Source organism: Quercus lobata, chromosome 12 (assembly GCF_001633185.2).
Source record: "Quercus lobata isolate SW786 chromosome 12, ValleyOak3.0 Primary Assembly, whole genome shotgun sequence".
Taxonomy (NCBI): domain Eukaryota; kingdom Viridiplantae; phylum Streptophyta; class Magnoliopsida; order Fagales; family Fagaceae; genus Quercus; species Quercus lobata.
Window position 1 is genome coordinate 14,287,178 of NC_044915.1, and position 20,963 is coordinate 14,308,140.

At 33.4% G+C, this 20,963-nt stretch overlaps 2 protein-coding genes across 5 annotated transcripts; both read left to right on the top strand.

Moving 5' to 3' along the window:
- Positions 1–6,077: 6,077 nt before the first annotated feature.
- On the top strand, positions 6,078–13,519 carry LOC115972482. Of its 4 annotated transcripts, XM_031092790.1 has the most exons (4): positions 6,078–6,239; positions 7,990–8,186; positions 9,864–10,058; positions 12,789–13,519. In XM_031092790.1, the coding sequence occupies exon 4, from the start codon at positions 12,815–12,817 to the stop codon at positions 13,328–13,330; it is 516 nt and encodes a 171-aa protein (XP_030948650.1). In that variant the 5' UTR covers positions 6,078–6,239; positions 7,990–8,186; positions 9,864–10,058; positions 12,789–12,814; the 3' UTR covers positions 13,331–13,519. The 4 variants fall into 4 exon arrangements, with proteins under 4 accessions (XP_030948650.1, XP_030948648.1, XP_030948651.1 ...); XM_031092788.1 differs by lacking the exon at positions 9,864–10,058; XM_031092791.1 differs by lacking the exon at positions 7,990–8,186.
- Positions 13,520–16,818: 3,299 nt separating this feature from the next.
- LOC115972146 lies at positions 16,819–20,566 on the top strand. The gene is made up of 3 exons (XM_031092323.1): positions 16,819–17,022; positions 17,871–19,545; positions 20,090–20,566. Exons 2-3 carry the CDS (start codon positions 17,874–17,876, stop codon positions 20,443–20,445), a joined length of 2,028 nt encoding a protein of 675 aa, XP_030948183.1. The 5' UTR covers positions 16,819–17,022; positions 17,871–17,873; the 3' UTR covers positions 20,446–20,566.
- Positions 20,567–20,963: the final 397 nt, after the last annotated feature.

The window sequence follows — 20,963 nt, forward strand, 5'->3', positions numbered from 1 at the left end:
TAAACGAGTCGTATTGGGTTGACACGAATGTAACACAACCCATTTTAACCTGCATAATATTAAATATAACATCCATCTAGAAATAATTTTTTTTACATACCAAAAAGTAATGCATACACTTCAAGTCTTCAATCCACATTCAAAATAATATAGTTCAACAAAAATATAACATTCATCTAGAAATAAGTTCTTTACACTCCAAAAGAAGTGCATACACTTTAACCCAAATTCAAAAGAATAAAGTTTAACAAAAATAAAATAACATAGTTCAACAAAAATATAATATCCTTGGAATTCGCCAAATACCAAGTATCAATATTGAAAGAATTTGAGCAAATAGTAGACTAATCCTAACTATGACCACGATTATCATCCATAGATTCTTTGTTGATGTCAAAATTCATAACATCTTCCACAAGCTCATCCAATTTCATTTGTGCAAGTTCTATGCCCCAAAAAAAAAAAAAAAAGTATTAGTAGTTCTAGTGTCTGTAAAGTTTCAATTTCCAATTATATCTCTTGTAAATTTTTGTAATTACTCATTTTTCTTTTTAAATTTAAAATATATGTTGAATATAAAAGTTTTTTGACAAATCTAAAATAAAATAAATATTTATTTGTTATATGAGTTAAACGCAGGTTGTGTTAAGTGGGTCATTTCGAATTGACACAAATAAATTGGCGTGTCAAACGTGTCTATTGCGGGTTACGCAGGTTGACCCACTTATGACACGTTTCTTATTGTGTCGCTTTCGAGTCGACCCGTTTATGACCCAAACCCATAAAGGCCCAACCCTAACCCGAAAAAACACGTGTCGGGTTCGTGTCGTGTTCGCGGGTTGGGTCGAACATTGACACACCTACTAAAAACAAGTAAGGACTAAAACCCTTCCTTGTTTTTCCTTTATTATTTAGGATGATTGTTAGGAGTTAATAGAACCGATCGAACTGAAAATTTATCCAATTGAAAGATTGGTTCAATCAGTGGTTCAGTAGTTGAACCAAAAGTTTATTAATAATTAATTACTATATCATCTAATTATAAAAGTAACTATACTAAAGAACAATTAGGTTATTCAAGTAAATTAAAAATAGAAAAAAATTGTTCCTCAAAAAAAAAAATAGAAAAAAATTATATCATATGACTTAAATTTAGAAAATATCAGAAAAAAATAAAAATAAACATATCATCCGATTCTTTAAAAAAATTCAAATTAATTTTTAAATCCAAAATTGAACCAAAGTAGTAAAAATGTCCCCTTTTTTTTCCCTGGTAGAGAATGTTGTGACAATTAAGTATTAACTAGACTCTCAAAAAAAAAAAAAAAAGTATTAACTACTGTGCAAGGTAGAGGCAGTGTCGGTGAATACATTTAAGATGCTACAGCTGTACAACCTAGTAGGTTTTAGTTATGGATTAAACACCCATAAAAAGTCCAAAAGTAACTTAATTTATATCTGTCAAAATCATAGTAACTTTTGCTTACTTTATGAATTTTTATTCCAGTAATGTCTTTTAATCAGGGTGAAGAGGATTTAAATTTTTTTTTTAATTGATTCATCAAAAACAGAAGAGGATATTTAATTGGCTTTTCACAAAAAATTCACGAGTTAAAATGTATAACTGTTTTTTTAAGAGAATTTCAATTTATAACGTTGTTCTTAATGATAATTATTTATCATCAAATCAAGATATTAATAAATTTTAAGTCAAATTTTATGACATTGTTTTTAATGATAATTATTTATCATCAAATCAAGACATCAATTAATTTTAAGTCAAATTTAAATCCAATGTCTAGTAGTACTAGAGCTATTGAAATGATTACATGTTTTTACTTTTGAACACCTGTCCCTATCGACTGAGTCAGTGCACTGGATAAACCGACCTAAACCAAGCCCACCCATTTTTAACTACTGTGCAGGGTAGTGGCAGTGTCGGTGAATACATTTAAAATGCTACAGCTGTACAACCTAGTACGTTTGAGTTATGGATTAAATACCCATAAAAAAAAGGTCCAAAAGTAACTTAATTTATACCTGTCAAAATCATGGTAACTTTTGCTTACTTTATGATTTTTTATTCAAGTAACGTCTTTTAATCAGGGTGAAGACGATTTTTAATTGGCTTTTCACAAAAAATTCATGAGTTAAAATGTATAACTGGTTTTTTGATTTTTTTAATAAGAGAATTTTAACATATAATGTCTATTTTTAATAATAATTTTTTATTATTAAACTAAGATATCAATCAATTTTTAATATATATAAAGATTAAATTCCAAATCTCATATTCAAATATTAAAAACTTTACTAATATAACTGCTTAATTGTATAACCCTTCATAACATTTAGGCAAATATCACGAAACAAAGAAATTACAGTTCAAACAGTGATACGGTCCAGTATGAATAAGAGGATAACTGTATTTATAATAATTTTATGAATTTTTAATTAATTTAAATAAGTATTTTTTTTGAGAATCATTAATTTAAGTAACTAGTATATATAACTTTAACTATTGAAATTATGACTATATATATATTATATATATAATTGGGTTAAAATTACACCTGATATAATTTTAAACAATATTATACCATTCAAATACTTGTTATAGAATTCATATTTTGAAAATCTTATCATTAAATTACATTTTCTATATATTCTTACTATTCATGTCAATTTTTATGTCATGAATAGATTTTAAATTGTTTTTACATATTAAAGGATATATGTTAAAAAATTTATACATAAGACTTTAAACTTTTGGAGGGTCATTGCCTGCCGGCCCTACGGGGCTCTGCCAATGTAGATAGATATAGATACTGGATAAAACTTAATTCATGAAATTCAAAAATGCTTAACAAATAAAGTCGGCAATATGCAAACAAAGTCGACAAAACAACTTTTGGTGCAAACAAGGCATGGGTCAAGTTTTACAGCGAATGGTTTTTGATAGTCTTGATAAAAACAAACGCGTGCTCAGTTCCATTTTTGTAAAAAAAAAAAAACGAAAAAAAAATGCTCTTCTCGTGCAGACAACTAGTTAGTGGGATTTCCATGTACCAGTACCGACAATGCTACAATATATATTGTCATCATGAACTTTTTGGAGAAGCTTTGATGAGTACTTTTATAGAATATCGACTATGAGATAATATAATCAATATCTAATCTTCACTAGGTTGTGACATCTGATTAGACCTTTAACTTAGCAAAATAATTTTTCGTTTCAAGATTTACAATTGACATAAGATCGTTTACCAAGATGCACAAAAATTCAAAGGCTGCAATTTAGAAGAACTTGATACAAGGTCACATAATCATGATATATGGGCAATTGTCAATATAAATCTCTGTAAATTTAAGGCAGTTAATGGGATGAAAATTTTACATCAGGTTACATTAGCTGTGAACATTTGCAAGTAATATGCTGTAAATCTAAAAGTAAAGTAAACTAAAACGACTCTGCAAGTATGAACATCTCCCTGCTATATATAGTCCATATAATAATACCACATAAGAATAATATGTCTTTGTTGTGATGGTATTACGTACATTGGAGATCTGAGTCCAGCAACTTGCAATTGGTCAAGAAAGGAGTGGAAGATGTTAATCTCCCAATAATTTGTGAAACAAATACTTTGAATAAATTGAACAAATTAATAAAAACCATTGTGCAAAAAGGAAGGGGTGAAGCGAGTGAAGGGGACCCTGCACCTAAGATTCCCAATCCCAAGTGCTCATGGTGGCCTAACAGAAAGGACAATTGCTGAGTGGAATGTTGCATCATGTGATTTTTGTGGCTTTGAATTCAAATGGGTCATGTTTTGTAAGCAATAGATTTCAAGTGGATGCCACTGCTTTCAAGTTTCTTAGAAAACATTAGAGACCATACCGTAAAAAGAGGGATAAAAGTGCTCAACTCCTATAATGTGTACGTACCATATGACAAGTAAAGTGGAAAAGAAAAGAACAAAAGGGGTCTCAATTAGCGACTCTTTCTCTATTATGTGTGAAAGAAGAGACGAAGCATAGATTTTGGGGAACCCAAGAGCCTAGACTTTTTTTGTTTCCCCATCTTCTTAAGTTCCTATTGTTGTTTCTCCAAAAAAAAAAAAAAAAAGTTCCTGTTGTTGGTTCTAAGTTTGTAGACAAACTCTATCTTAATAGTCTAATAAATTATGAGCTCACTTTTAAGGGTTTGGAAGGTGAATGTCCTAGGTTCAAATCCCATAATGAAAAGTACTTGGGAATAAAATTTCATGCTCTCGGCTCATGCTCACTAGTGTCTTCAATGGGGTTGTGCACAGTTATGACTTATCCAAATCTCTTGCTTCCATAGTCCAAGGCTCAGCAAGTAAGGTGCCACTATGGAAAGACAAGGACTAGGGGTGGGTATTGGATGGTATGGAAATTTGATTGGTCACACTAAAAAGTTGGATGGTGTGAAAATTTGATTGGTCACACTAAAATGCATCCGCCACATTTGGAACTTTTATAAGAATTTAATGATGGCTCTAGTAACATAGCAAAAACCAAATAATAATAATAATAATAATAAATATTGGCAAAGGGCAACATTTTTTTTTCTCAATGGGCAATCATTATTGTATGGGCACAATTTTGTTCCTAAGCCCAAAAGGTAAAAGAATATAGGTCCAAAGAGTCCAATACAATGAATTTGTAAAGAGTGGACTCGAAAACTAGATTCTAATGAGTTGGACAACAATTATAATGGATCCAGATGACAAGGAAGCAAAGATAAACTAGTTTTACCCAAAGAAAATCATCCTCAGCATAATTCGAGGAGATTAGTTCTTATATATATTTATTTTGGATTTGAGTATAAGTCCAATTTCTATGGTTACAGTGTTTTTCTCCTTTAATTCTCCAACCCCCCTTCTTCAGGGTATTCTTTCTCTTTTATACTATCTTCCTTCTTTCATCTCCACCCTCCACATGTAGACCAGGTTTCTAGCGTTGATCCCTATCCTATCAACACCTTTCTGAAGTCTCTAGGGGCAGTTGTAAGGCTAAAAATTATTGTTCAATTATCACTGCCATATTAATGTGGTCAGAGAGTTAGTTACAGAACATTCAATGCGGTAGTAGCAGCTTTCTCTTAAATATTTCATAACTTCCTTTTGTTCTGTGCTTTCATGATGTGTATCCTTATCAATAGAATCTCTCAGAATGTTGCTTTGGATGGTAAACCACACCATCTGACCTCTACTTTGCTCAGCTGAGGAGGCATTCCTCCTCAAACCACCCTCCTGGACCCTTATGACCAGACCCCATTTCTTCATTCACTAAAGTGGATTTCCATGACAACGTTTACCCGTCCTCGAACTACTAGATGTCCTCAGATCAGGGCCCCGGCCTAATACATACATATATATATATATATATATATATACACACTATTGGGCCTATCATTCCTACAATTATAGAAAAGGAAAAAAAATGTTACGACTACAACATTTTCACAACAAATCATAAATAGAAAGTTATTATTGGTTCTAATTTTAATCCACAACTTAAATTACTTTTTTGTCCACCCATAATAGCTAATAACAACCTGCCACTTAGAATTTGTTATAAAAATATTATAGATATAACATTCCAAATTATAAATAAATAAATAAATAAAAAGAGAAAAGAAAAAAAAGGTGGGGTGAATCGCATATCATTTTGAGCTCCATATATAAATGTGGTGTTTGCGTTTTGCATTTTTTTTTTTTGTTTTTTGTTTTTTTTTTTTCACGCGTTTTGCTTTAGGGGACAATTATTACTGTTTACGCACTGTAGCAGCATGGTTTATGTACTGTTCATGGAACTCACAACCACTTTATTCAGGAAAAAAAAATATTAAAAATGGGTCTCACTATTCACACATTTAAAAATTATTTTACTACAATATTTTCAGTTTTCAGCAAAATAAGTTGTATTCAAATGGACCTAAAATCTCTTACCATTTACAGGTCATTAACGTTTACAAATTGGGCCTCGAAATTTAGATCAGCCCACCAATACAAATCCAATACTTAAAATCTCATGAGTTTTAACAAAGAGACTCGAAGATCCTTAGGCCCAATATCTAAAAACCAAAAATTTGTTGTTCAAAATTCCCGGGACCGAGAGGGAGAGACAGATCGGCACGGCTCGGCTCCAGGAGGTTTACTCGGCGGCTTCGCTCCAGGAGGTGTACTCGGCTCCGGCCAATACACCTTTGGGTAAGTTCAGTAAACTCTCGATCTCTCAAACTATCGGGTTAGGGATTTGATTTTGGGGGTGGTGGTTTGTATTTTTTTTTGGCCGAAAATAAAAACAAATTCTTGAAGATACTTCTGTAGCAAGAATACGTGTTGTTTCGATTTGTGTTAATTTAGTTATGGAGGTTTCAAAATGATGGAACAACTATGCCCAGAGAGTATCTTAAAGTGATCTTCTATTCTAAGCAAGCAAGGATATGTAATGTAGTCACCTGATATGTTGGTTTCTTGTGATTCAGCTCATATTGACAATTTTATGTTAATGTTTGAACTGTTTAACCTTGGGCTAGACTTGGGGTCTTAATGCGGTTCCTTTGATTTAGGAGTTAAAATTCCAAATTTATGCGCCAATTGAGTTCTGATGTTGGCTTTTATGTTTGCACTTGGCTACCAATTGATGTCTTGGTCTGATGATGTCTCTAAAAAAAAAAAAAATGTGTGCACTTGGTTTGTTAAATGGGAAATGCCTAGTCCATGGGGCATATTGATAGTTCTGTCTTCCAACGTAGTAAGTGAAAGTGTGTATGGGTCACTTGGTCCATCTAATGGCTCAATGTTTTATTTGCTGTTTTGAATGAGCTCTAATTCAAATGGCACCTCCTTCATTTATTAGAGTAAGATGGTGGTGAGGTCATGGCTTTAAGAACCACTAGGTTTTGTGTAGCTTTCCAATAAAAAAATGTTTTATTTGTTGTTTTTGGAGTGTAAGCATTTGTCCTTTTCAAATTACATTAAAAAAAAGGGAATTAAAAAAAGATCATCTTAGGTTTTGCTTTCTCTTTGATATTAATTCTATTAGGGTACTGGTTTTTCAAAGTTACTTATGCATTTGGGAATTGCGAAGTGCTCAAGAAAGTGGTTTTCCCTTCGTGGATTGGGGCATTTGGTAAGATCTTGACAATAGACAACCTTGTTGAAAGGAATATGGCATTGGTCCATTGATGTTGTATGCTTACAGCTACTGGTGAATTTGTGGATAATCTTTTACTTCACTGCCCCAATGTATTTTTGGTTTTTTGGGGTGCATTAGGTGATGCCGTCAAAGGTAATTGATGTCTTATTTTGCTAGATAGGTATGCATGGAAGGCACTGTAATGGTGTTGACTGTGTTGTATGAGCTGCAACTTCTCATTATATTATGTGGTTATTGTAGAGGGAATAGAATACTTGCATTTTTTTATGGTCTGGAGAGATCTGTGATTGAACTTAAGTATGTTTTTGTGTGTTCTTTATTTAAATGGTGTATTATGATTGGGGAAGGGGTGTCTTGTAACTCTTTAGTTTTTATTTATTTTTGATATGTTGTAATTCTTTAGTTAAGTTCATGGATAGCATGAATCATTGATTGTAGATGTTAGGCAGCTTTTCTTTTAAGCATACTTTATTTCAATAAAATCTCTTATTTATTATTTATTTATTTTTAAATGGTGATTTTTTATGATGTACAGTTGAAAATTTGTTAAATACTTTATCATTCTTTTTGGAAATTGATATCCTCATACTTTTTACTTTTGCATTCTAAAAGGAGTTATAGGTTGTTTCTAAAAATATTTATACAGATCTAGGGTTTAGAGTTGTAGAAGAAAAGGTTAAAAATCAACCAGGGTTTTGTGAGACCCTATTTGATTTATTTGTAAGGTTAAGATTGTTTGGTCATATTAATCACTACAATAGTAAAAAAAAAAAATGACATTCTATAGTTCTCTTAAAGGGTTAAAAGCTTATGGGATACTTAATTGCTTAGAGGAATAAGCTGGAGTGCGCTATACAGCCCAGCCCAAAGGTTAAAGAATAAAAAAAAAGAACAAGCACTAGCGTGAAAAAGGAACCAGAGTTTCTTAAACTTAAAAGAAGAGGATTAGGGAGGCAGATAAGGAGGGAGCTAGAGAAGGAAGGAAGTAACAATTGGTAAGGACCCCTTCTCCTCTTTATTTTCCAATCTTGTTTTCCAAGATTTTCAATTAGGATGCTCTTACATCATACGTTAATGTCTAAGAAGTTGCAATCCTTAGAATTTTAACACTACGAAATTGTTATTACGCAATATGTTGACATTAAGAAGCTAGGTTCTTTGGAAAAGATGATGAATGCTAAAGATCAAAGTATTCTAGCTCAAAAAAAAAAAAAAGTATTCTAGAAATTTTGGGGCATGGTTACTAGCTGTTAGTTCAAACTGGCTGTCAATTGCTTTTTAAAGCAATGGCAGTGTTTCAAGCCTCTTGATAGTTCAATTCATTATTGGACTGTATAGGTGTTAACCTTTGTAGAATCGGCCATAGGGTTCTGTGATAAAGCGATCATGATCTGGTGGTTCCTTATATATAGATATTTTCTATATGTGATTAAAGTTGACTTGGGGTGTGATTCAATTTTTGGAACATAAAATGTATCCATTAGGCTTTTTGATGGAGCCTTAGTGGACCAACTATCTTTTGGATTTATTCATACCCAGTGAGAACTATCTTGTCAATATCATGCATTTGAGGTTTGGGAAAGATAAATTAAAAGATAAACATCTGGACCAATACGTTCAGGTTTGAAGTAGTGGATGGAGACACAATAATTAAAGTATAAGTTAATATGTTTGATATTGAGTTCAATATATTTTAATCGATAAATAGGTGAATATAGGCATCTAGTTGAGCTACTAAGGCAACGAATTATGGTCTTTCCAAGGTTTTTCACTGCTAAACTCATATTGCAATCTTTCCAAGTGACATCTACATGGTGCACTAATTTCCTCCAAACTTCGTGTTTTTCCGTTTCAACTTTTGAACATTATTTAAAATACTTCAAGTCCATATTTTTATTTGTTATCAAAAAAAAAATTAGTGTTTGATCAATACGTTTATGAAAATTATTGTTGGAGAACTATTCATTCTAATATGATATCTGTTTATTGTTCTAGGGCCAAGTACTTCTTTTGCTACATTGATTTGCTTAGTAAGTTCCTCAATTACATAAATAAAGTTTGTTGACAAAGATTTTATTCTTAGAAATAGCCGTATAAACTATTTTTAGCGTAATGACATTTTAGCTATGATCATGATACTATGTGAATACATTCTGAATCTTAGACTCTGATTACTCAAACTAGCTATAAGATTTACAGTTTATTTGAGAATCTTTTTTTCATAATTGAAACTTGGTTGGCTATGGAGTCTGGCCCTGTCCATGGGGTTATAATACATGGCCATTAGTTAGTCACCAGTGTCATATGGCCCTGCCAACAGGGGTTTAAATTTGTTGGCAATGTTCACCCCGTCCATAGTGTTATAACATATTGCCATCTGTGTGCCCCATGCCTAACCATAATCTGTTTGACTACATTTATACATATGCATAATTATGATTGTGAAATTTGTTATCTGTAATTGAAATAGATTATTTTGTTAAATCATATTCCCTACTGGTCATTTAAAAGAAATTAATGTATTTGTTATTACTTCAAATGATTTATTTTAAATGTATCTCCCCAAATTTTCTTTATGAAAATATACACATGTATTTGGCCCTTCTTTTTAGTACCATGTATTTGTTATTTACTGTGTTGTCAAGCTCACCTCATTCCCCTTTTAAAATGAGGAGTTGGAGCAAAGATTTGACGTAAGAAGACATTGGTGGAATCGCAAAGAGATAGTGTATTATTTTTGGGATGTTTGGAAAATTCATTTCATTATGTTTTGGGAGCCCTCTGTTTATGGATTTCAATTACATTGTTAATTTGGTTGAGACTTAAAGATACTTTTTACTTGTGTGAGGGAGACAATTTTTATGGAGGTAATTTATTCTGTGACTGTCATGTGGCTTGTATGTGCTCTGTTTTATGTGGAATAGTTTTCATAGGTTTGACTTGTTGGTTTGGTCATGTGCTTGAGTTCATAAGGCTATGGATTTGGGTCGTGACAGGTTTGATGAGATTTTTATGCTTATTTGATAGAATAAATATGTGGGGTTTTAGGGGTTGATAGTTAAGAGTAAGAGATTGACTTAAGGTTGTAAGGAAGATTGGAAGAAGGAAAAGAGGGAAATTATAGTGTTTAGGATGTGAATGAACTGCACTTGTGAACAGTGGCACAAGAAAGAGAAGAAGAAAACAGAGAAGAGAAATGAAGAAAAGACAATAAAAAGACATAAGGACTGTTTCTTATTCTAATGATATTATTAGTTAAGTAAAAATCTATTAAGGTAATGACTAATAAAGACTAACTTGGACTCAATAAAAAAAGAATGCTAAGATACTTAGGATTTCCTAATAAATCTTAGACTTGATAAATTAACTAAGATACCCTATAATTTCTGCAATCCCTTCAAATTAAGGAATTTGGGGCCTTGACACACCAACCAGCTTGGGGTAAAGGTCTTACAAATGTGCCAAGAAATTTGGATGGAGGAATTGGTTTGGGAAGCATTCTTTAGGAATTTTTACTTCCAAATCAACTTAAATATCAAACCATTTCGTTAGTTGTCACGTTTTAAAACAGTGTGGGAAACTAGCATTTCGAGTGTCTAAAACTCGAGTTCCAAGATAAAACTTGAGTTTCTAAGTCTCGATTTGTAAGTGGTGGCGTCTGATGTGGAAAAGTATCCATGTGGAACTCGAGTTTTTAAGACTCTAAGTTTCACCGTTTTATTTTTTCCTTCTTCCTCTACGTGTTCTTCTTCCTCACGTGCATTTTGTTTTTTCCTTCTTCTTCTTCGTTCTTCGACGCTGCAGATCGGCTCACCCAGATTGTGCCTCTTCCTCTGTTCTTCAGCGCTGCAGATCGGCTCGCCCAGATTGTGCCTTTTCCTCTGTTCTTCGGCGCTGCATATCGGCTCGCCCAGATCGGCTCACTCAGATCGTGCCTCTTTAGATCGTGCCAGGTTCTTCGGAGCTTCAGATCGTGCCTCTTCAGATTTGTTCTTCCTCTGTTCGTTCTTCCTTTGTTCTTCTTCAGATCGTTCTCGGTCTGTTCTTCTCCAAAATCGAGTCTTACAGACTCAGTTTTGCTTTTTTGAACTCGAGTCTTATAGACTCGAGATCTATGTGGCATCGTATTGCCAACTCACCAAGTGGGAATTGAGTCTTTAACCCTCGAGTTTTAGATTGAAATCAAGTCTTTAAAACTCGAGATGCTAGTTTACAAAAAAATTTTAAACGTTTGTTAACTTATGATATTGTTTCCCCTCACTATGCTAGGCTTCAAATATCCCCCATTCTTCAAACATTTGGAATTTAGTGCTACCATTTTTGATGTCGTTAATGTGGAAGGAACGCAACTCTCAAACATTTAAAGACACTGAGAGATCCCTAGATAAATTAAAATTCTTATTATTCATTCCTTGTTTAGTTGGTCTCGGGTTTGGGGATTCACATGCTGTACTTCTATTTTTGACTTTCATAATTCTCTTAAGAGTTTTGGTTTGAATCTTTGTAATTTTTTAAAATACTTCATGTTCATCTTCATGAACATGAAGTAATTCTCTTTGTCAATAGAACTTCTTTATTTACTTATCAAAAAAAAAAAAAAAAAAACCCAAATTAGAAATTGTTTAAACCTAAGAGATATAACTAGACTTTAAACCACATGACTTTTACTTCAATTGGACTTCACACGTGGATCCCATAAAATAAATCTTGAATTTGCGTAATAACAAATTAATCTTCCTTCCATGAATGCATCAATATGACTTAGTAATAAATGCATTTTATTCACTCTCATAAATTTTCGGCTCTGAATTGTAGATTGTTATGTTGGGGAGACTAATGGTGTAATATCCTAGCTATGTGAATCATGAGGCATAGGATACCCTCCATGCACGCAGTTGCACATGTAAACTGCTGTTATATGTCAATGACAATGCAACATTGCCAGTTAACATTCATTTACCTCATGTAAAGTTTTGGTATGATATAATGTTCTTTTTTAAAAGTTTAGGTTTGATGGGAGCTTTCATCTGTCAGTATTTAACCGACTGCCAATGATTTATCTTTCTCTTGTGAATTTAGAGATACCTGGATTATTTGACATTAATGGTGAAAATATACATTGAGCATAGGGAATCATCAATATTGGCCTCCTTTTGCCGAACTTACTGAAGTCTTTTTCTTTCCCAATTTTCTGCAGTCTATGTTTGATTGGATTTGTGCCCTAGGCAGCATCCCTTTGATGTCCTTTGTAGATTTTATTGATTTCCTTTCTTTCTGATTTGTATTCTTTGAAAAGGGTATGTTCATATCTATTTATTTTGACATTCCCTTTTCCTTTTCTAATGAGATTTTTTACTTACTAAAAAAGGGTCCTTTTCTTTCCCAATCACTCCTTATAATAGTCACCACTCATTGTGAAGTTTCCTATGCATTTTGTGGGCTTGACTCTTGAGTGCAGCTGTTAAATGTTCATTTTTCACTCTCTTTATAATATGAGCTAGATACCTAATGAAAGAAATCATAGCTGACAACAACAGTATGAAAAGCTTGAATTATATTTTTCTAATACAACATATCATTTGCTTGAATGTTTTCAGGTGCCTTTTTTGGGAGTTGCTCTGTTATGGGTGAGTTTTCAATTCAGATTAGCAGCGACCTTCTTAATCGGCTTTCTGATGACACCAAAAAGTTGAAGAAAACTAAAAAATCTAAAGCCAAGGTACCACGAGAGCCTAGACAGCCCTCAGCTAAGGTAAATCAGAAGCAGATTTCTGATGAATCTGAAACATTTATGGGGGCTGCTACTATAGGATGGCCACTGCAGCCTCCTTTATTTGTACCTGTAAATACCCCTGCACAATCTGCCCACACAGAGTTGGATGCTATTCGATCTGTCCTTCAAGATGGTGAGAGGGTTCTGGACAGGTTACAGAAGGAGGAGGAAAATATGGCACAGGAAGTAACACAAAGAGCAAAGGATCTCCGAGATAAGGAGTTCAAGCTTCCATACCAGAAGCCTATGCCTTGCTTGGCTGAGAATAATGCTTGGTTGGAATGCTACAATAAACATGCAAAAGACATCCTGAAATGTTCTCCTCTAGTTAAAAGCTTCGAAGATTGTATTCGCCAAGCTAGGTAGAATGTGAGTTCAGCAGAGAAGTAGACATTCCTAGAAGAAATTTTTCTGGTCACATACATGAGTGCAAGCTAATGTCCGGTTTAAGTGACCTAGATTTTTGTGTTACAAATAATTACACACTCATTGATATCTCCATTAATGGATTGCATGGTTTTTCTTTATTAAAGAGTCATTAACAATTTTGTTAAATCTTTCACTCCTTATTTCTAAACTGTGTTATTGTTCATAAGCATAAGGTGACATGTTCACTGGAGTTCGACCTTTATTTTAGACTAAGATGATGTCAAAAATGTTTCATTAAGGTCTATCTATTTTAACCTAAGCCATCTATGATATGACTGTTGTTAAATATTTATCAGCAATTGTTTATTTCATCATATGCGATAATTCTCTAATCAGTTATGCCTTAATTCTTTGAATCTAATGGAAAATTATTCATCTGCCATTATCTTCATTCTGAAATCTTATTTATTTTTTTTTTCTGTTTTATTCTGAAATCTTATTTATCACTAAGAATTTAATTCCACTGCAATTTTGCCAAAATGTCAGCTAAAATTTCTATTCAGCAATCTTAGCAAAGTCTTTTTAAATTCTAATTAACTTCTGTCATTATTTGCTTCATAATGAGAAGGCTGAAATATGGACCAAGAAAGGAACAAATTTTAGGTGAAGTAAATCAAAAACTCTCCAAAGAAGTGTGAACTGCCCTACCTATTTGAAGATAATGGTAATCTGTAGCTTCACAATTTCATTTTTTTTTTATAAGAAAGTGCTTCACAATTTCTTGAAAATATGGATTGCATCACCGAATGCATAATGCCATATGATACTAGATAGTAATACTATATTAGGAGCATTAACGTTGTTCATAATGTCAAACGAGACTTTTTGAGGCTAGCTACATTGATTTAGTGGTGTCCTCAGGAAGTGGGTTCTCATGAATTATTGTGCTTGTGAACACCAGCCATCAGTTAGAGAAATTAAAATGGGAGATGGGTGGGAGTGAGTGTGATACCCTGAGACTTGAGTATACTTTCAAGATCCTTTAATTATTTATTATGAAAATTACCTTAAACTTTTCGAAAGCATGTTTTACACCCTAAATTATAATCATTATTACACTTTGTACCTGACATCAAAGTTGTTAATTTGGATAGAAAAATATGGCATCACATGAAAAGATCTAATTGCCCATAAACTATACTCCTCATTATACTTTATTACCCTAAACTATATCCCTGATTATACTTTGCACCATAAACTTTAAATTTATGTCTAAATTAACAGCAAACTTAACATTGGGATGCAAAGTATAACAAGAGTCATAGTTTAGGGTGCAAAACGGATATTAAAAAAATTTAGGGTGTAAATTGTAATATGAGGTATATTTTAGGGTAGTAAAATGTAATTTTTCCTTATTTATTTAATAAAAAAGAGTATACTTTCTAGTTTGAAATTATGCTTATAATCTCACCCTCGCCCTCATTCTTTCTTACCAAGCAAAAAATAAATAGAAAGTTGAAAAAGTGGAGCAAAAGTGATTGTCATCTAAACATGTTTTTTTTATTTTTTATTTTTAGAAATTGTGATCTAAACAAATTGAGTTAAGTATTAAGAGTTCAGATTATTTATTCAATTTTTTCTTTTTAGATATAATTATAATTTTATTCATTTTATTTTTAAAACTTAATAAACTCCTCCTAACAAGTGTTAAATAAAGTAATGGATCGACAAAATTATTTAAAAAAAAAAAAATGTCATGAAAGTGTTCATTGAGAATTACTTGTTTCCAATAGTTTATTTACATAAAACTTGAAGTTAGATTATTTGAAATAAAATCAAGACAAAAAGTAATTGTGGGGCCAGAGAACTTGTGACCCCGGCCTACTTTGCTTTAGGGCCCAAGGTCCGAGCCGAGGAGGGATATAGTCGAGGACATATAGTGAAAGTCTAAATGGCCTAAAGATATAGCCGATGATGATTCTATCCTCGGCATCCCAATTCGCTCCTGAAAAAAAGTGTAGGGACGGCATAGGAACAGTTTAAGGAAAAGCTGAACACCTCCACATTGATGGAGAAAGGACCCCTAGATAATATGGCGACAAAGGACAAAGGAAAGACTGCCATTACTGCAATTAAATACTCAGCGCTAGATAGAGCAATACTTTTCAGCTTTTACAACCACTCCCAACCACTTTGGGTATGGGCTGATGGGACAAGTATCAACCCTGAAAAACTGAACCTACACGTGGACGTTGGAGGAAGAGTAAAGGCTAATATAAAAAGAGAAGTAAGCAATCCAAGAAAAGGGGCTGGGAAAAAAGGCCAAGAACCAGAGCCTCCTAGGCCATGCCGAGGAGAAAGACTTCTCGAGCAAACATGGTTCACCTCTGTATGAGTACTATGACTAACCACTATCTGGTGAACAAGGCCTAGCCTTTCAAGTCCACGCTCTACAAATTATATTGTTTGGGCCCTTAACGTACGAACCCAATACCATTTTTGGGGTCGTTACAAATTGAGTCCTTATAGTAATATAGAACCTATAAATAGTAAATAATTTAAGCAAAAAGTCAGCTTATAATCAATTTTCAATGCACATTGTTCTAGTTATATCATCTATATGCTTGTTTGGTTCAACTTTTTGAGCCAAAAATCACATTGCTTTTTCCAATTGTTTTATTTTTATTTTTTTATGTTTGGAAAGCATTTGAAAATTTGAAATTGGTTCATCGGAAAAATCTAGGATTATAAATTTTTTTACAACTTTTTGTTACAACTGTGACGTGATAGAGTATGATTAGTGAAAAAAATAGTAAGTTCATATATAAATGATGATTAATCACCCACTACTTGTCCCATCAAAATTGTGATAATAAAATAAAATTATAACACATGTTAGGAGACAGTGTAACACATTAGCCCACCTTCTAACTAAACACGCTTTGGGTGTTAGTAATTTTATCACTTGGATGGAGGAAAATCCTAGTTTTCTTGAGCAAGTTCTTTTTTTTTTTCTTTTTTTTTTTTATGAACAGACTAAAACTTTTATTCAATAAAATCAAATACAAGAAACATCATGGATGAGGACTTGTTCTAAGAAACAAAGACTTTCCTCCATCCAAGCACAATAATCAATGAGCAAGTTCTTGATCATGATGTAAGGAGTTTTTGAAGTTATTAATAAAAGTTTCAATACCTCTTATCAAAAAAATAAAATAAAATAAAATTGTAAAATAATTTATGATCTTACGAATAACCATGGTTCATTTTGGAATTCCATAATTCAGAATTTCAGACGCATAGCGTTTGCGTCGGTATCGCATTATTCCGTATGGCTCTAATTATTTTACCATTTTTAAAAATTTATCTTAAAAAAAAAAAAAAAAAAAACACTCTATGAGTGGTTGATGAGTTGACGTGAGAACATACCCACGCGCGGATAAGGTCACGTGAAATAATGAAATATAATAGTAGGCGATTTCCACGCCTCCTCCTAGTCCTCGGGCAGGCTGGCGAGTGCCACAAATTTATCGCCGTCTTTTTTCATTTCCTCGGTTCCATTCCTTCCTCCAAATCGCCGATCTCAAAAATTTCCCAGATTCCGACAACTCCAACTTTTTCTCTCTCCACTGTCAGCTCCCGACAACAACAGCAACAACAAATTCTTCCTCAGGTCCCTCTAAATCTAGGTAAACTCTCTCTCTCTCTCTCTCTCTCTAATAATTTCAACCACAAATTATAGTTGAACTTTCTTTTTTCTTTAATTTGACGAACTTTTTATGTTTGAGCTTGTTAATTGTAACACTATCTTATTTCTGATTTGTTTCCTATTAATGGGTGGTTTGTTAAGCTGTTGATGATTTATATACTTGGCTACGAATGTATTAATGCTTACATGTAATTGCAAGTGACAGTTTAACTTAAAACTGTACACTAGTATGTCAATCAAGTACTCAACATGTGGATTCTCAAAATAAATAAATAAAAAGTTGAAAAAAATTGTAGTCACGTAGAATTGAGAGTTGTAGCCAGCCTTCTACTCACCTAAATGGCACTTCCTAGAGTTTTCAACAGAACCATATATTGTAACTAAAAAAAAAAAAGGAATTGAAAGTTGTATTGAGAATATATAGAGGAACTTATCAGGGAATTAAAAAAAGGATTATTAATAAAGAAAGAAGACTATGTCAAGAGGAACCCAATTTAAGGGGGTGGAACCTCTTGCTAGTTGCTAGCTAAGACCATATAGTATGGTAAGTTGGCAGGGAATTAAAATATATGAGTACAAGATAATGTACCTATTGTGATGGGATAATCCAGCATTTGCTATAATTAATGGAGTTTATTTTCTTTTCCTTGATCGTATTTCCATATTTATGTTATGGCTCTTTGTTACAATTATAGAAGTTTGTGAGTTTCTTAATTATTATAATTGAAATTCTCTTCTTCAAACATATGTTTCTGTGTGTTAGTCTTTGTGCTTTGTGTGCGTTCATGGGCTAAATAGAGAATCTTACTGAGTTTCTTACTTTCAAAGAAAATGGTTCGGGGAAGAGATGCCTGTTGGGAACATTGCATGCTTATTGATGCAACCAGACAGAAGGTTAGGTGTAATTATTGTCAGCGGGAGTTCAGTGGGGGCGTATACAGGATGAAGTTTCACTTAGCTCAAATAAAGAACAAAGATATAGTCCCCTGTACTGAAGTACCAGCTGATGTGCGGGACCATATCCAAAGTATATTAAGCACTCCCAAGAAACATAAGACTTCCAAGAAAAGAAAGGTGGATCAGGCAGCGGCAGCCAATGGTCAACAAAATAGCTCTTCTGGTAGTGGCGGCTTCCATCCTAACCATGGATCTAGTGGACAGAATGGAAGCACCTGCCCATCTTTGTTATTTCCACCCCCTTCACCGAGTGGACAGCCTGCAGTAGATGATGCTCAAAAGCAAAAACAGGATGTTGCCGACAAAAGAATTGCTGTTTTTTTCTTCCACAATTCTATTCCTCTCAGTGCTGCTAAATCCATGTATTATCAGGAAATGGTAAATGCTATAGCAGAGTGTGGGGTTGGCTACAATGCCCCAAGTTATGAAAAATTGAGATCTACTCTTTTGGAGAAAGTGAAAGGTGATATACATGACTGTTACAAGAAATATAGAGATGAGTGGAAAGAAACAGGCTGTACAATCTTGTGTGATAGCTGGTCTGATGGTAGAACTAAATCAATTATAGTATTTTCAGTTACATGCCCCAAGGGGACACTTTTTTTGAAGTCAGTTGATGTATCAGGTCATGAAGGTGATGGTTCTTACTTGTTCGAGTTACTAGAGTGTGTTCTTCTGGAAGTTGGTGTGGAAAATGTTGTTCAAGTTATAACAAATACCCCAGACAGTTATTTTAATGCAGGAAGACGTCTTATGGGCAAATACAGTTCATTGTTTTGGTCTCCCTGTGCTTCTTACTGTATAGATAAGATGTTGGAAGACATTGCTAAACAAGAGAGGGTGGCTACAGTCTTGGAGGAGGCAAAGAGCATCACAAGGTACATATATAGTAATGCATGGGCATTGAGTATGATGAGAAAATTCACTGGTGGAAGGGAGTTGTTTAGGCCAAGAATTACTAGATTTGTGACTAATTTCCTCACATTGAGGTCCATTGTTATTCAGGAGGACAATTTGAAGCACATGTTTTCTCAAAAAGAGTGGTTGTCCTCCATTTGTAGTAAACGTCCTGATGCACAAGCTGTGAGGTCGTTGCTGTATTTAGATAGATTTTGGAAGTATGCACATGAAGCTGTAAGAATTTCTGAACCACTAATTAAAATTTTACGTATTGTTGATGGGGACATGCCTGCTATGGGCTATATATATGAAGGAATAGAGAGGGCAAAGGTAGAGGTCAAGGCATATTATAAGGGAAGTGAAGAGAACTACATGCCAATTTGGAATATAATTGATGAGAGATGGAATATGCAGCTTCACTCGTCCTTACATGCTGCAGCAGCTTTCCTTAACCCTTCCATTTTCTACAACCCATATTTTAAGATTGATTTAAGTATAAGGAATGGGTTTCAAGAAGCGATGTTAAAGATGGCTACAATGGATAGCGATAAAATGGAGATCACTAAAGAACATCCTATATACATCAATGCACAAGGTGCTCTTGGGACTGATTTTGCTATCATGGGAAGGACACTGAATGCCCCAGGTATGTGTAAGCTACAATTGCTATCAAACTATTCCTTGTATTGGTTAGAAAAGAATTGTACTTCTTTTATTACTAGCCAGACTGACATTAATTAGGGCTGCATTTCACTTGTCAGTAGACTTGTCCAATATTATGTGCTTAGTGATATAATAATCCTTCCAGCAAATAATAGTTTTCTTGTTGGTAAGAAAAGAATGTTACTGTTGACAGTAAGAACATAAGACTACAATAACATGTCAAACTAGCCTACTTATAATCTTTAAAATGCAAAATGTCATGCCTTCTACGAGAACTGATGGATCTCTCTGTCTTTCATCTTTGTTGAGAGAACACTATTCAGCATTGATATTTCAAGGTAATGGTTATCACTCGCTTGGTATTGCACACTCATGTACACACACTATCACGTTACAATTTTAGTTAAAATTGTAAAATCCTTTTTAAAACACGATTTCAAAAGGAGCATGTATAGAGTATGCAATAATGAGTGTATAATAAGATTTTCCCTTTCATTTACTCCTAATTTGGCACCATGCAATTGTAGGTGATTGGTGGGCCGGATATGGTTATGAGATCCCAACGCTCCAGAGAGCTGCAATACGGATACTGAGCCAACCTTGCAGTTCCCATTGGTGTAGATGGAACTGGAGCACTTTTGAGAGCATGCATACCAAGACACGGAACAGAATGGAGCTGGAAAAATTCAATGATTTGGTTTTTGTGCACTGCAATCTTTGGTTACAAGCCGTCTGTCAAAATAGGGATGGAAAATGTAAACCCATTATATTTGACGAAATAGATGTTAGTTCTGAATGGCCCACTGAGTCGGAATCCTCAGCTCCACTTTTGGATGATTCATGGCTGGACAATATGCCCCTCGAATGCAGGGGTACCCCTTGAACTTGCGTAGAAAGTTAAAAAAGAAAAAAGAAAAAAAAGAAAGGATATATATATTGGATCAATGATTGTATAATTTTGTCTTATTATAATAATAATAAAATGGGGTAATTACATTTTCCTCTTTTGAGATTTGGAGAAATGACACTCCACCCTAAACTTGAAGGGAAAAAATATTTTCCTCTTGACATTCGATTGACCAAATTTTGTTAAATTAATATTAAAAATGTTGTGCGCTAATCTGCCCATTGCTTTAAGGATGGGTTTCAAAATTAAAATTGATTTTAAATTATTTTTTAATTAAAGTGTATTTTAAAATATTTAGTGTGAATTTTGCTTATCATTTTTTTTTTTTGAACGGGTTATAGAGAGATATGTTGTTGCAAGTGTTTTGATGCTTGATAAAATTTTGTGTTTTTATTCTAAATTTATTAGTTAACTTTTTACTAACCCATGATTAAACTTTTGTAAAGAGATTATTATAAAAATTTAGAATATTTTATTACTAATATAATCAAAGG

What these genes read in the sequence shown, in the direction of transcription:
- LOC115972482 (XM_031092790.1), top strand. Translation starts at nt 12,815, where the DNA reads ATGGGTGAGTTTTCAATTCAGATTAGCAGCGACCTTCTTAATCGGCTT.
- LOC115972146 (XM_031092323.1), top strand. Translation starts at nt 17,874, where the DNA reads ATGGTTCGGGGAAGAGATGCCTGTTGGGAACATTGCATGCTTATTGAT. An exon ending in AAGGACACTGAATGCCCCAG is followed by an intron (nt 19,546 to 20,089) that starts GTATGTGTAAGC and finishes ATGCAATTGTAG; the next exon opens with GTGATTGGTGGGCCGGATAT.